At 36.6% G+C, this 13,579-nt stretch overlaps 1 protein-coding gene across 7 annotated transcripts in view; it reads left to right on the top strand.

Moving 5' to 3' along the window:
* ACIN1 (apoptotic chromatin condensation inducer 1) overlaps window positions 1-13,579 on the top strand; it is a 37,995-nt gene that overhangs the window by 1,850 nt on the left and 22,566 nt on the right. For all 7 annotated transcript variants that reach the window (XM_056810044.1, XM_056810046.1, XM_056810041.1 and 4 more), the window contains exons 2-4: window positions 34-99; window positions 2,351-2,462; window positions 11,450-11,538. In XM_056810044.1, the coding sequence (XP_056666022.1) occupies window positions 34-99; window positions 2,351-2,462; window positions 11,450-11,538 (267 nt within the window). The remainder of the gene's footprint in view (window positions 1-33; window positions 100-2,350; window positions 2,463-11,449; window positions 11,539-13,579) is intronic.

Genomic DNA, 13,579 nt, shown 5'->3' with positions numbered 1-13,579 from the left:
TTTGTGTCTGAGTTTTTTCTGTCTTTGTCCCAGGCTCTAATGCTGGAGAATTTACAGAAACACTCAACACCCCACACTGCATTCCAGCCAAACTCCCAGGTAAGAGAAGAGGTTAATTTAAACAATGGTAGGCTGCTGGTGTGAATGTGGATACATCAGTGCCTGAAGTTTTTATTACCTACCAAAATCCTTTCCAGTTCACATAATTCTGAAATATCCCTCTACTGAAGTTATTGGATTCCTATTTCATTTTAGTCATTTACAAAATCCTGAGGAAAAGAGCTGTTTTCTGAGATTCGTGTATGTGTTTGATAGAGTCCTATTGAGAGGAATGCCTTACTTTGAATGGGTTCAGAATGCCAGATAATTTATTTGCTACAATGAGGGGGGAAAAATTATCTTGATGTCACTGAATGTCAATTTGAAATGGACACTTCTTTAAGATAGTTTGGGCATACAGTTAAGACAGGCAAGTTGAAAAGCTTACATCAACATAGTTTTCTAAATGGTGAAGGAATACATTTAGATATATATGTCACCCATTAACTTCTCTCCCCACCCCATTAGAACCTTGTAAATCACTTGAATTTGAAGAAATAAGTTTTAATCTTTTTCCTCTTAGATATAACTAACTGTGACACTGGTCTTCTGGGTATTCCATGAACAAGACACTCTATCTCCAGGCATTCATTCTTTCTGGCTTCCCCCCATGCCTGGAACACTCACTCTCCTCTGCTCCAACTGTTGACTTCTCTTGATTCCTTTAAATCCCAACTAAGAACTCACAAGAAACCATCTCCAGCTCTTTCAGGACCTTCCCTCATTTTTTTTTAACCCTTACCTTCTGTCAAAAGAACAGCAAGGGGTAGGCAATTGGGGTTAAGTGACTTGCCCAGGTTCACACTTGAGGCTGGATTTTGTAACCAGAATCCTCCCAACTCCAGACCTGGCCCTCTTATCCACTGTGCTACCTAACTGTCCCCTTCCTTCTTTTAATATCTCCTATTTATCCTGTATATAGTTTGCTTTTTATATTTGTTTGCATACTGTCCACCATTAGATTGTAAGCTCCTTGAGGGCAGGCACTGTCTTTTGCCTCTTTTTTTGTGTCCCCTGCTCTTAGCACAGTGCCTGGCACATAGAGACTTAATAATGAATGATTGGTTGGCTAATGTGACTGGATAAACCACCAAACCTATCTTCATCCCTGTCTTTTTTTTTTTTAACCTGTAAAATGAGGGGAGTGTAAAGTTGATCTGTTAACATTTCCTTTCAGCCCTGATAGTTTCTGATTCTATAGCAAAACCCTAGCCAGCCCTCTGTTACTTCGAACATATACAGTTTTGCTATTAGATTAGGTCCCAGGATACTAGGGAAAAACAAACTCCATAGCAGCCCCACCTTTTCCCTTGTTATCTCCTCATTAAGCCAGACAGTTCCTTAATCCTGCCAGCTTACAAAGCTTTCGTCCAGGTACTCTAACAAGCCTAATAAATTGGCCCAGGCTAAGCCATGTTCAATGTTGTAGTGTTTCCAACCTAGGAGCTCTGTTCTTACAAATGGGGGCTTAAATTCTTTATAAAATTCTCTAGAAATTCTATATAAATGATCTGAAGACTCAACCTAAAATCCAGGCCTTGTGAAATAGTAAACTTATAGAAAATTTTTAACAGAGATAAAGCACATACTTTGTTTTTTTTTTGTTTTGTTTCTTACTTTACCTAAAAATGTGAGGGAAAGCATGGTCAAGGGCTATAGATTACTATTTTTCTTATTAGTACTCTTCTCATGACCTCTTCCAAAAAAGATGAATTATAAGTTATCATACAAATAGAGAGGTTTTTAACTACTATTTCTGAATTGTGGGGGCTTTTAGGTTTTTCTGTGTGCTGATGTAGAAGGGTAAAAAAATTCTCTCTTCAGTTCTGTCTATCAAAGGACAAGATGATCCCTCCTGAGGGATTGCTATTTTCTCTTTGATACATTGAATAAAGAATTTAAATTATCCTAAGCTGTAAGAGGGCTTTTGAAATCCAAATGCAGTATAGCTAGAAGCATTAAAACATAATTCTTGCTCTTATTTATGTAGGATAAAACATTAAGTCATATTAGTTGGAACTGAATGGTTAGAACTAAGTTGTGCCTAATTCCTTCAATTTCCACCTTATGTGAGACACACAGCTGCTTACTTTGGCCTATCAGATGAGTATTTTAGAAGAAAACCTGGCAACATCATGTGTGGTTGCTTTTCTTATGTCTATAGGAAACTACGTCTGTTCCATAATCTTTTTCCTATGCTTTCTCTTGTATTGTCCTCTAAGATTCTTATTCTTTCTGTTGCCCTTTACAGATTGGTGAGGAGATGAGCCAGAATAGCTTCATAAAGCAATATCTGGAAAAACAGCAGGAGCTGCTCAGGCAGCGACTGGAGCGAGAAGCTCGAGAAGCCGCAGAACTTGAAGGTAATCTTAGATTGTCATCCTCTCCCTTTTCTAAGAGTAAAAAGGATTTAGCTTTGTCACAGATCAATAGGTTTTTCTGACTATGCAGTCTCACTCGTAAGACTGTTTTAGGTTAGAACTGCCACTTTTTGTCTCCGTTAATCTATAAGATTAACCACTGACCTTTTGTTGGCAAAAAAAGAAACTTCATTTGACTTATTTTTGTTGTTTTCTCTTTTCTCTTTTCTTTTTTCCAGTTGACTTATTTTGATTAGAAATATTCTTAGAGAGATCTGGATAGAAGTCATATGTTAGGTAGATGAGGTGTTTTGTGTGTGTACTTTACTTTCTGCCCTTCTCCTCATACCCACATGTTGAGTGCTCCCCCTCACTCCCCCCTTTTTGTGCTTAGCAGAAGCCTTAGCCTTGGCAAAGGATAAGATGCACTATACTGAGGGAGTGGTTTCCATACTGCCTCCTGTGTTTCAGGATAGTCTGAGGAGACACCAGACCTAGGGCTCAGCAGATAGTATGTATCCTTCCTCACTACAATACAAAGCTAATGGAAATGGGGCTATCAGCCCTCTTTTGTCTGTAAGATTGCATGACAATAGCATAAAAATTCTTTGACTTTGACCTCTGATGATTGTGCTTCATGGAATTGGGGTCTCTTTAATTATGCTTTCATCTTTGTTTTACTTCTTAAAGTTGTTTTTTTCCCCCATAAACCATCTCTTCTTAGCTGCCTCTATCCTGAATTTAACCAGCAATCATAGCAATACTACCAGAGTTTACCCTTACCTGTTGCTTCACATCCAGCCTTCCTTCCCTATAGGCATCTTATAATTTTTTTCTTATAGTAATTTTTTGAGACTTTACCATCTTTGTCATTGTCAGAATTCATTATGTATCTTATTGTACCAAATTAAATGCCATCAGTGAAGAATTATATAACCCTGGGCCATTCCAGCTATGTACTGGCAATCTAAGATAGATGTTTTCATGATAACTCATGTATATAAGGAATATATAGATAATAAGAACTAAACTAATGTGAATAGTAAGATACTAGCATTTTATATGTCATAGTTAAAGGGCATCAAAGGAGTAGAAGGGGGATAGCTAGGTGGCAAAGTGGATAGAACACTATAGGCTTGGAATCAAGAAGGCTTATCTTCCTGAAATTAGATCTGGCCTCTGACACTTATTAACTGTGTGACTCTGGGCAGATCACAATTCCATTTGCCTCAGTTCATCATCTATAAAATGAACTGGAGAAGAAAATAGCAAACCACTCCAGCGGCTTTACCAAAAAGAGTCAGAGACAGGTGAAATGACTGAACACAACAAGAAAGTGTAGAAAGCAAGGAAATAATTAGAAGAATTACTAAGCAAGTTCCATGCTTTGTGCAGTGGATAGAGCACTAGACTTGGAAGTTAGGTTAGAAGATTTGAGTTTGAATCTTGCCAGAGATAATTAACCAGGTATGTGATTAAGAGGAAGTCATTTAACTTCTCAGAGTCTCAGCTTTCTCATCTGTGAAATGTAGGTTTGTAAAGAACAAAATGTTTTTTTCAAATCTCAAACACTATATAAAAATAAATCGTTTTCAGATTAGATATAGGAAATGACCAGGTCTTCTGGTCCAAGGCTTCATGGAACTTTTAAACTATTAGAATAATGTTGTTAAGTGAACTAAAGGAAGGAAAGAACATTTAAAGGATAAAACACTGATTTTAAAAAGGATCTGATTTTTAAAAAAAGTAGATTATTCAAAGAATTTCTAAACCAGCAACAACCATTGTATCTTCTAAGTAATTAAGATTCAGCTAAAAATCTGTCATTTTGTAAAAGCCAACTTCAAGTACAGTCTTCTGACCAGCAATTTAGTTCATTTTGAAAGCAATTCTTTCGACTACTTTAATAGGTTTCTTTTGAGGGTCTAATTTTTTTTTTAAATCCTAAGCTTTTCTCATTATTTGGCAAATTTTATCCTTGATGTATTCTACTTTTATCTGAAGTCTTTCAACTGAAGGTAACCTATTAGAAGTCCTACTAAATCATATCTGGAATTTAAAAATGTATTTTATTGAAACTCTCCTTTTAAGAAACTTTTTAAAAATCGGAGCTTAACATGGAATAAGGAACATTTCCATGTGCAAAGAAAAAGAAAATTATATATAGAACTGCAAATCTCTATTACATACAGCTTCCTCTTTTTTTTTTTAACCCTTACTTTGTCTTCTTAACAACTCTTAAAACAGAAGGACAAGGGCTTGGCAGTTGGGGGTTAATTGCCTTGCCCAGGGTCACACAGGTAGGAGGTGTCTGAGGCCATATTTGTATCCAGGTCCTCCCAATTCCAGGCCTGACTCATATCCACTGTGCCAGCTACCCCCATACAATTTGCTTTTTTTTTTTTTAAGTATATAATAAATTCAGCATATTATTTTCAAAGATGTCTTCCTTGTCTGTTTCTTCTGGACTCCCTCTGTTCTCTTTTGCATTTTTAAATGCTTCAATGACCCTTTTTTTTTTTTTGCAACATTATTACTAGCAACCTTTCTTCTCAAACTCCCCCCCCCCCCCCCCACTAGGGGGAGAAAAAAAAGAAAAGGAAAACACAGTTCTTGTAACAAGTGTGATCAGGTAACAAATTCACATATTTTTCCTTGTCCAAAAATATATGTCTTATTGTGCACCTCTAGTCCATCTTTGTCAGTAGGTGGGTATCATTTTTCGTCACTGATCATCTGGAGTTATGAGTGGTCAGTGCACTAATGCTTTCTTAAATCTTTCAAAGTTGTTTTTCTTTACAATGGTGTTGTTACTGTATAAATTGTTCTCCTGGTGCTAATCACTTCACTCTTGCATAAATTCAGGCAAGTCTTCCTAGATTTCTCTCAAGCCATCTCCATTTTATTTCTTATGAGATTTTAATTTGTTCTACCATTTGATGGACACTTTTCTTAGGATCTAATTCTTTGCTGCAACAAGAGCTGATATGAATATTTTTATACATAACCCAGGTTCTTTTCTGACCACTTGAGGACGTAGACTGGTATCACTACTGTCAAAGAATCTGTATAAGTGTAGTGACTATTAAGATATTGTGCCAAATTGCTTTCCAGACTGGCTCGACTAATCCACAGCTCCACCAATAGTATCCTGGTGTGCCCATCTTCCTCCAACAGTTGTCATTTTCCTTTTTTGCAATCTTTGCCAATCTAATAGGTATGAAATGGAGTTATTTTAATTTACATTTCTCTGTGTATTGGTGATTTGGAGAATTTTTTTATATATGTTGGCTATCAAACCTTTATCAGAGAAACTTATTGCAGAGTTTTTTTCAATTAACTTTCCCCTCCAGTTTTAATTGTATTGATTCATTTGTATGCATCCTTCAATTTTATGCAACCATAATTTTCCATTTTTCCTTTTCTGATCCTTTTTAATTCTTGTCCAATCATGAATTCTTTCCTTATCCCTAGTTGTGAAACATATTTTCTTGCTTATTTCTCTGATTTGTTCATAATGTTACCTTATATATCTAGGTCATGTATCCATTTGGACCTTGCTTTGATAGATGGTGTAAGATCTTGGTCTAACCCTAATTTATGCCAGACTACACTTAGAATTATTAAGAGCCATTTTGGAAGCTTCTTGTTAGTTCTGCCTAACAAGAACTCCTAACTTCCTACTTATTTCTCAAATATTTGAGTACTTGCTATACTACTAGTGCAATATATCATACTAATGTTTTTCAGGGTCAGAGACTCTAGCTAGAAAAACAGCATACACATATTAAGATTGGTCAACTGTTCTTTTAATAAAAAAAAACAAAACAAAACAAAAAAAACTTCCAAGAGTCCATACTGTATTCTAGCTACAGAAAGAGACATGACCCATTTGAAGTAACTTATAAAGCAAATCCAAAACTTTATAAGTAAAAACTAATATATATATTTTATAAATGTAGACAATAGGGAATATTAGGAGTTGAAGGAAAAATCACTGTGGGCTAGAGTGGTCAGACTAGAATTTGATAGGTGTAGCTGAAAGCTAGAAGGCACTGTAGAACTAGGGAAAATGTTATAAGCAAAGAATTGCAAATAGAAATATATGTGACATTTTCAGGAATTAGGTTGGGATAAAGGGTTCATTTTGTAGAATATTGAGAGAGATAAAGTTAGAAAATTTGGTTAAATTGTTAAATAAAAAAGCAAATAAAAGAGATATATAAGATCAAGGACAGCTTGGTAGCACAGTGGATAAGAGTGGCAGGCCTAGAGTTCAAAGGACGTGGATTCAAATATGACCTTAGGCATTTTCTAACTTTGTAACCTGTCTATTAACACCATTTGCCTAGCCCTTACTGCTCTTCTGTCTTAGATTTGATACTAAAACAGAAGGTAAGAATTTAAGAGGTGGGGGAAAATCTATAGATCCAGGTTTAGTAGTGTCTAATACTGAGGGCTCACTGCTAGACTACACTTGACATCACTAGGGAGGGAAAAAAACTACAGCTGGGAATTGAGGAGAGAGCAAAATAATGAAATGTATATCTGGTGGTGAATAGTAGGATACTCCTAACAGTTGTTTTAGTTACCTTTCAGTATGTTCCAACCTATTAGATTACTACCTCTGAACATGGATTTTAGAAAAAGGTCAGGACTTGTTAGAAAACTTTTATGAAGTGTTAGCGTAGAACTCTATTCCTAAATGAATCCAAGTTAATGTCAGGTATGTATAGATTTATTCAGGCTTAAATTGTAAGTCTGGCATGAGAAATAGAGACTTTTAGAATGGCATTTTGGTTGTTGATAATAGAGATTACTTATAGATTTCCAGGGATTCTCTCTGATTCCTGATTTAAAGATACATTATAATGACACGAAGTTTACACATCAATCTAATGAATTCTTACCTGGTCTTCATCTTTTATCATTCTGATAATTTGAACCCTAGGGTCAGGTGTTTGCCAGTAAGCTAATCAGGTTATGCCAATTTAGGTGTTTTCAATTTGTAGACATTTACTTTACACACATACATATTATGAGAGAAAACCCTAGATAGGACATATTAAAATTTGTACACCTGAAGTGTAAATATCTTCTAGATTTTCACCTATGTACCCCTTGCTTTCTTAATTTTTTTTCTGGCTCTTTGGGGAACATATCTTTCTTTTTTTTTTTAAACCCTTACCTTCTGTCTTGGAGTCAATACTGTGTATTGGCTCCAAGGCTGAAGAGTGGTAAGGGCTAGGCCCTTTCTAATTTCTTACCTCTTTCCATTTCAGAGCTCATTCTCCCTTTTGAATTGACCATTTGGTTCCTGGTTCCTGTCAGAGGAATGCTTCTTGTGCTTCAATTAGTTTGTGGACCAGTGATAATTGGCAAGTTGTTAGTGTAGTGAATAGTCACAAGCAAATTGCCAGTTCCCCCTCTTCTCCAACTTCTTTTTAACCTCTCACCTCATTGCCCCTTGGATCTTCCAGAGATTCTCACTACAGTTATTACTTTAAAGGTGCAGAGTTGTCACACAGAATAGAGTTAGAAGAAAGGTCAGTCACTTAGTGTGGTGGAGGGTGAGTGTAATATAGGACAAGTCACAACTTCTCTCAACCTCAACTACTGACCCAAAAAGGAGGAATAATTATATCTGTTCTTTCATCACAAGGTTAGGAAAATCAAATGAAATACTTTTAGTAAAGAAAAGAATTTTTAAAATTATAAAGTGCAATATGCTTAACAGAACAATAATCTATTTCAGTAAAAAATGATTTAATTAAATAAAAATAACTAGCATTTTAAAGTTTGTAAAGCACTTTTATAAATATTGTCTCATTTTGTCCTCAGAATAACCTTGGGAGGTAGGTGTATTATTATCCCCATTTTACAGAGGAAGAAGCTAAGGTAGAGTTTATATGACTTGCCCAGGGTCACATAGCTAGCAAATGTCTATGGTCAGAACTGAACCCAGGTCTCCATGTCTCCTGCTATGTACACTATACCACCTAGCTGCCTCTTACACCAAGGGGAAAAGTGGGTTCTCTCCCATATATCAATATTCAAGTCTCAATTATGTATATGTTAATATATAACTACCTAGTATTCCATTCTTATAGCTGATTGATTTATAGTATTCCCCTATAACTGTATAGACACATGACACATTCCTAGAGTTAAGTCTAAACATAGGAACTAATCAGATAACCAGCTTCTTTCTTACATACTTCTACAGTTAGCAACTTTACCTCCACAGATATATTTTCTAATTCAAACTGTTCTTAGTTTTCATTTATGATTATCTTAACATCAACAATATTGGTCTTTAACAGATGGTTCTTAGACATTCCAGAGCGTCTGGCCACTGTCCATTCTTCTTAACCTTAGAAATTATAGAGACAGGTGGGGGGTGGGGAGATACATTAGGGGAAAGGGAGCCAGAGAGCACCACTTCTCCCCAAATGTTCACAAAGAAAGGCATACTTGCTGTATTCTTACTACTTATCTACCGAAGGAAGGGAAAAAACCCAAAGGACATTATTCTCTGAGAATAGTTACTGGTCACAACCCTCAAACTCAGAATTAAATCTGTGATGTGGTCTTGTTTGAGGGTTGTGACCAGTAACTATTACATACATGAGATAGGCACTGTCAAAAATACTTTGCTTTTATTCTTTAACTGGAACAAAGCATTGTTATTCAAATGAAGGGGGAAATCACATTTAAAAACCTAGTAAAGTAACAGCCTAAAAGAACTTTCAAACAGCACGCTTAGGATAGGAAAAAAATATTTTAACAATTTGACAGAATACAATCAAATTCACTGGTTAACAACAATTCATAGAATTTTTCAGTGTTTTATTGTATAGAATATACAAGTCTTTTACCCTGTTATGAAATTTGGCAGCAGTTCTGCTTGAGAGAATTCATAGAGCTCAGTCAAGAGAACTCTTGAGTAAATTCCCACCAATCAGGTAGAAGTTTTCTAGGCCTTTTCATGTTGTTAAGACAAAATCAGAAAAACAGAAGAGCTTAGAGTTAGAACTCATACTTTCTGCCCTGCTGGGAACATTGATTTAAGCCATAGTTTGTCCATCATTGATGTGGAAAGTAGTTTCAGTCACAATAGTAATATAGAACCGAGCTAGTTAAATATTAACTTAGAATATAATCATCTTCAGACTGTTTAAAATCCTAATTTCCTTAGATATGTTTATAATTCTACCTTATCCTAGAATCTTGGCCATAATGACCCTTTGAGGTATTCAATTGAATCCAACTCCTTCATTTTACAAATGAAGAAACAGATGTCCAACTAGGAGGTTATATGACTTGCCTAAAATCCATTTCCTTCCTATGAAAGAAAATAACTTTTTTTTGTCAGCTAACATATAGGGTGTTCAGACTATAGGCCAGTGATGGCAAACCTATGGCACAGATGCCAAAGATGGCACACAGAGTGCTCTCTGTGGTCACTCAGTCACCATCACTCCCCACTTCCACCCCCAGAGTTCATTACTAGAAAAGCAGAAGGACTCAGGCTGAGCTTCTCTCCTCCCCCTCTCCATCCTCCCTCTCTCTCTCTCTCTCCCTCTTTCCCTCCCTCTCCCTCTTCCTCACTTCCCCCAGCCCTCTGCCCAGCAGCCCAATATGGTGGGGGGAAGGGCATGGCACACGGTGGGTGGGTGGGGGGCAGCACTCCATCTCTAAAAGGTTCACCATCACTGCTATTGGGTGAATATTTAATGGTCTATAACTGCCTATATAAGCTAAAAAAGGATGTGTGCTGGAAATCTGTTTAAAACAAGACATTAGCAGTCAGTCATAAACAAGGCTCACAGCTCAATGAAATCTTGAATTTAGGGGCCAAAAGGACTATATTCATCTTTATAAATAAAAGAACTTTGTGTGTTTGACTCCCAAGTAAGGAAGGAAAATGGAAAGTCCCTGGAAGTGTCTGTATATTTATTGGAGTTAATTGCAGAGCAGAATCGCTTGTTTTTAAATGTTACAGCCTGCTTATGCCCACTTTTCACCTCTCAATTGCAGATTGACATGCTTTACAGCTGAAGAATTACTTAGAAGAAATGGTACAAAAGATAATCCATAGAGAAATAAATGTATGATTAGAAACAAAGATAAAGCAGATCACTCAGTGAAAATGAGGGATCATTAATAGACAACCTGTGGACTCAGCTGATAAACCATGTCATATGGAGGAAGCCCCCAGCATGTTGGATGAGCAGGAGTTGAGTAGGTTAGGTGGGCATAAATAGTTTGCTCTCTGGATTGTTTGAAGGAACACCCAGAGAGGAAAGGAGTAAACATTTAGGTAGTATACACCTTTTCTTTACATTATCTTCACAACAACCCTGCAAGGTAGATGCTGCTGTTATCCTCATTTTAAAGTTGATAAAACTGAGGCAGATAGAGGTTGTGATTTGCCCCAGGTCATACAGCTAGTGAGTGTCTGGCACTTTTTAAAAAACCCTTATTTTCTGTCTTATTAACAACTCTTAAGACAGAAGAAGAATGGAAGGCCAAATAGGGTTAAGTGAATTGTCCATCATTACAGAGCTAGGAAGTGTCTGAGGACAGATTTGAACTTAGGTCCTCCCAACTCTAGACCCTCTCCAGAGTGCCACCTAGCTGCCCCACAAGATACTATTAAAACTTGGATCTTTCTGAATCCTATGCACTATACCACCTTGCCAAAAGCAATTAGATCACACATCCTTCAACATTTACAGAGTCTGAATTGATTTGGGAATATTTTTTTAAATGCTCAATAGAAATTAGAGGTGAGATCCTAATTATGGAATTCTTAGAACTTCTTTCTGGAAGATTCCAGAACCTATACTGGTATGGAAGCAAGAAATCAGTATTTATATATGTCAGTCTGGGCAAAGTGGATTTCATGTTAGAATTCTATAAAGAAAACAACCATATGTGAGAGTCCCTGATACAATTCTCATCTTGTTTACTTTTCCTTTTGGCAGGAAAAAGCTGTTCTATCTCTGAAGAAAAAGGTGAATCTGATGATGAAAGGCCAAGAAAAGGAGAGAGACGGTCATCCAGGGTGAGACAGGTAACCTCCTCCTGATGCAAATATCTTCCCCAGGGAATAAAAATGTTTCTTGCCCAAATAAAATGATTTCTCCAGACTGTATGAAGATACAGATAAAAATTATTTCAGGTTTAGCAAACATAAATAAGCACCTCCTATGTGCAATATACTTTGCTAGGTATTGGGGAAATATAAAGTTTTAATGACAAATCCTCTGCTCTCATAAACTTCACAGACTAATAGATTGTGTTATTATATAAATAAAATATAAAATAATTTATGAAATTCTTAAACCAAGTGCTATTTGAGATTTAAAAAGCAAAAATAAATTTCCAAGGGGCAGCTAGGTGGTTCAGTAGATTGAGAGCCAGGCTTAGAGATGGGAACATAGAAGTCCTATGTTCAAATCTGGTCTCAAACTCTTCCTAGCTGTGTAACCCTGGGCAAGTCACTTAACTCCCATTGCCTAGCTCTTACCACTCTTCTGCCTTGGAACCAATCAATATACAGTATTGATTCCAAGACAAAAGGTAAAGATTTTTAAAAATAAGTAAATTAACCATTTGGGGTCCAAAGGAGAGGATAAGGAAGGATAGGCTTTATAGAGGAAAGAGCATATTTAAGCTATATCTTAAATGGTTGATAAGGGTTTCAACAAATGGAAAAGGAGGCATTCCAGGGAAAGTAAACAAGAAAGGCACTGAAGTAAGATTTTATTTATACATACACACACACACACACACACACACACATACACATACATATACATATACATATATGCAGAATTGTAACCAGGACAAAGACAAAGGGACAAAAGTTTTTGACCCATGGCAACACAGTCAGGACATTGAAAGCATTTGCAGGTTAGCAGCTTAGCTAAAACAGAGCTTCATGGGAATGGCCACTGTTTTGGTGACTTCACTGGAGAGGAAAAGTGCCACATTTTACCCTGATGGTGTCAGTACCACAGTCCTTTCAGTCTCAAGGTGTTATTTCTGATCCCAACAGAGTTGGGGGAAGTCTTACTCCCTTCCCTTTCAATCATCTCTCTTCTACTCCCATGGTGTCCATGTAACTTAAAACATCTCTCTCTAATCATCCCAATTACTCATGAAATCCAATCCTAGGCTGCAATAGCAAAGGGCCGAGACCCTCTGCAGAAATGTGAAGGTGGTGAGAGCAGGTGCTTTTAATGATTTACTGTCAAAAACTGTGGATGCCCTTTCTTGTTGACAGTGGTCCATATCTCTTTTCTCATGTTCAAGGAAGAATAAACCTCAACCTTTATGATATTACCCCTATGTATATGGAAGGAGTGAGTTAATTTTCTTTGAGGGTTCATTTGGTGACCCCGGGTACAGTTTATAATCAATAAATAGTCAATAAACATTTATTAAGCATCCACTGTGTGTCAGCCCCTTTGCTAAGAGCTAGGAATACAAATACAGAAAAGAAAAAGGACAGTCCCTACCCTCAAAAAGCTTACATGAGACAACACACAAAGCTGAAAAGGAGGTGGGAGAGAGGAACAGTGGAGAAGGTACTGGGGCACTAGCACCATGAAGTCAAAGAAATCCAACATAAGTATAGTTAGGGGGCAGGGGGTGTCGGTTGAAGGGGAAGATGAGGAATTCAATTCCAGGGGCAAAGGGTACAGGATAATGAGACTTTATAATGATATGGTTTCTAGGGAACATGGTAGAGAAGTTGACCCAAAATAAGTATAGCCAACCTTCTTAAATGGAGGTTGAATTTATACTGCTCCTGGTGCAAACATTATAAATTATTTGTATGTGTTCCATAATGAATCATCTGATTTGGCTACTCATGAGAGGAGGGAACAAATATAAATGATATTGTAGAGTTAGAATTAACAAAACTTTGCAGTTAATTTTTGAAGTTAATGAGAGGCAGAAGTTAAAAACGACACCATGGTTTCAAAGTTGAGTGTTTGAGTAAAGAAATGGAAGTACCATTTACAGAAATAGAGAGGTCAAAAGGAGGATTAAAAAAAAAGATGTTTGATTTTGGGCATGCTGAGTCTAAGATAGAACATTTAACT

The sequence above is a fragment of the Monodelphis domestica genome, chromosome 1, assembly GCF_027887165.1.
Source record: "Monodelphis domestica isolate mMonDom1 chromosome 1, mMonDom1.pri, whole genome shotgun sequence".
Lineage (NCBI taxonomy): Eukaryota > Metazoa > Chordata > Mammalia > Didelphimorphia > Didelphidae > Monodelphis > Monodelphis domestica.
The sequence above is the reverse complement of the archived record's forward strand: the minus strand, read 5'-3'. Positions and strand labels throughout refer to the sequence as shown.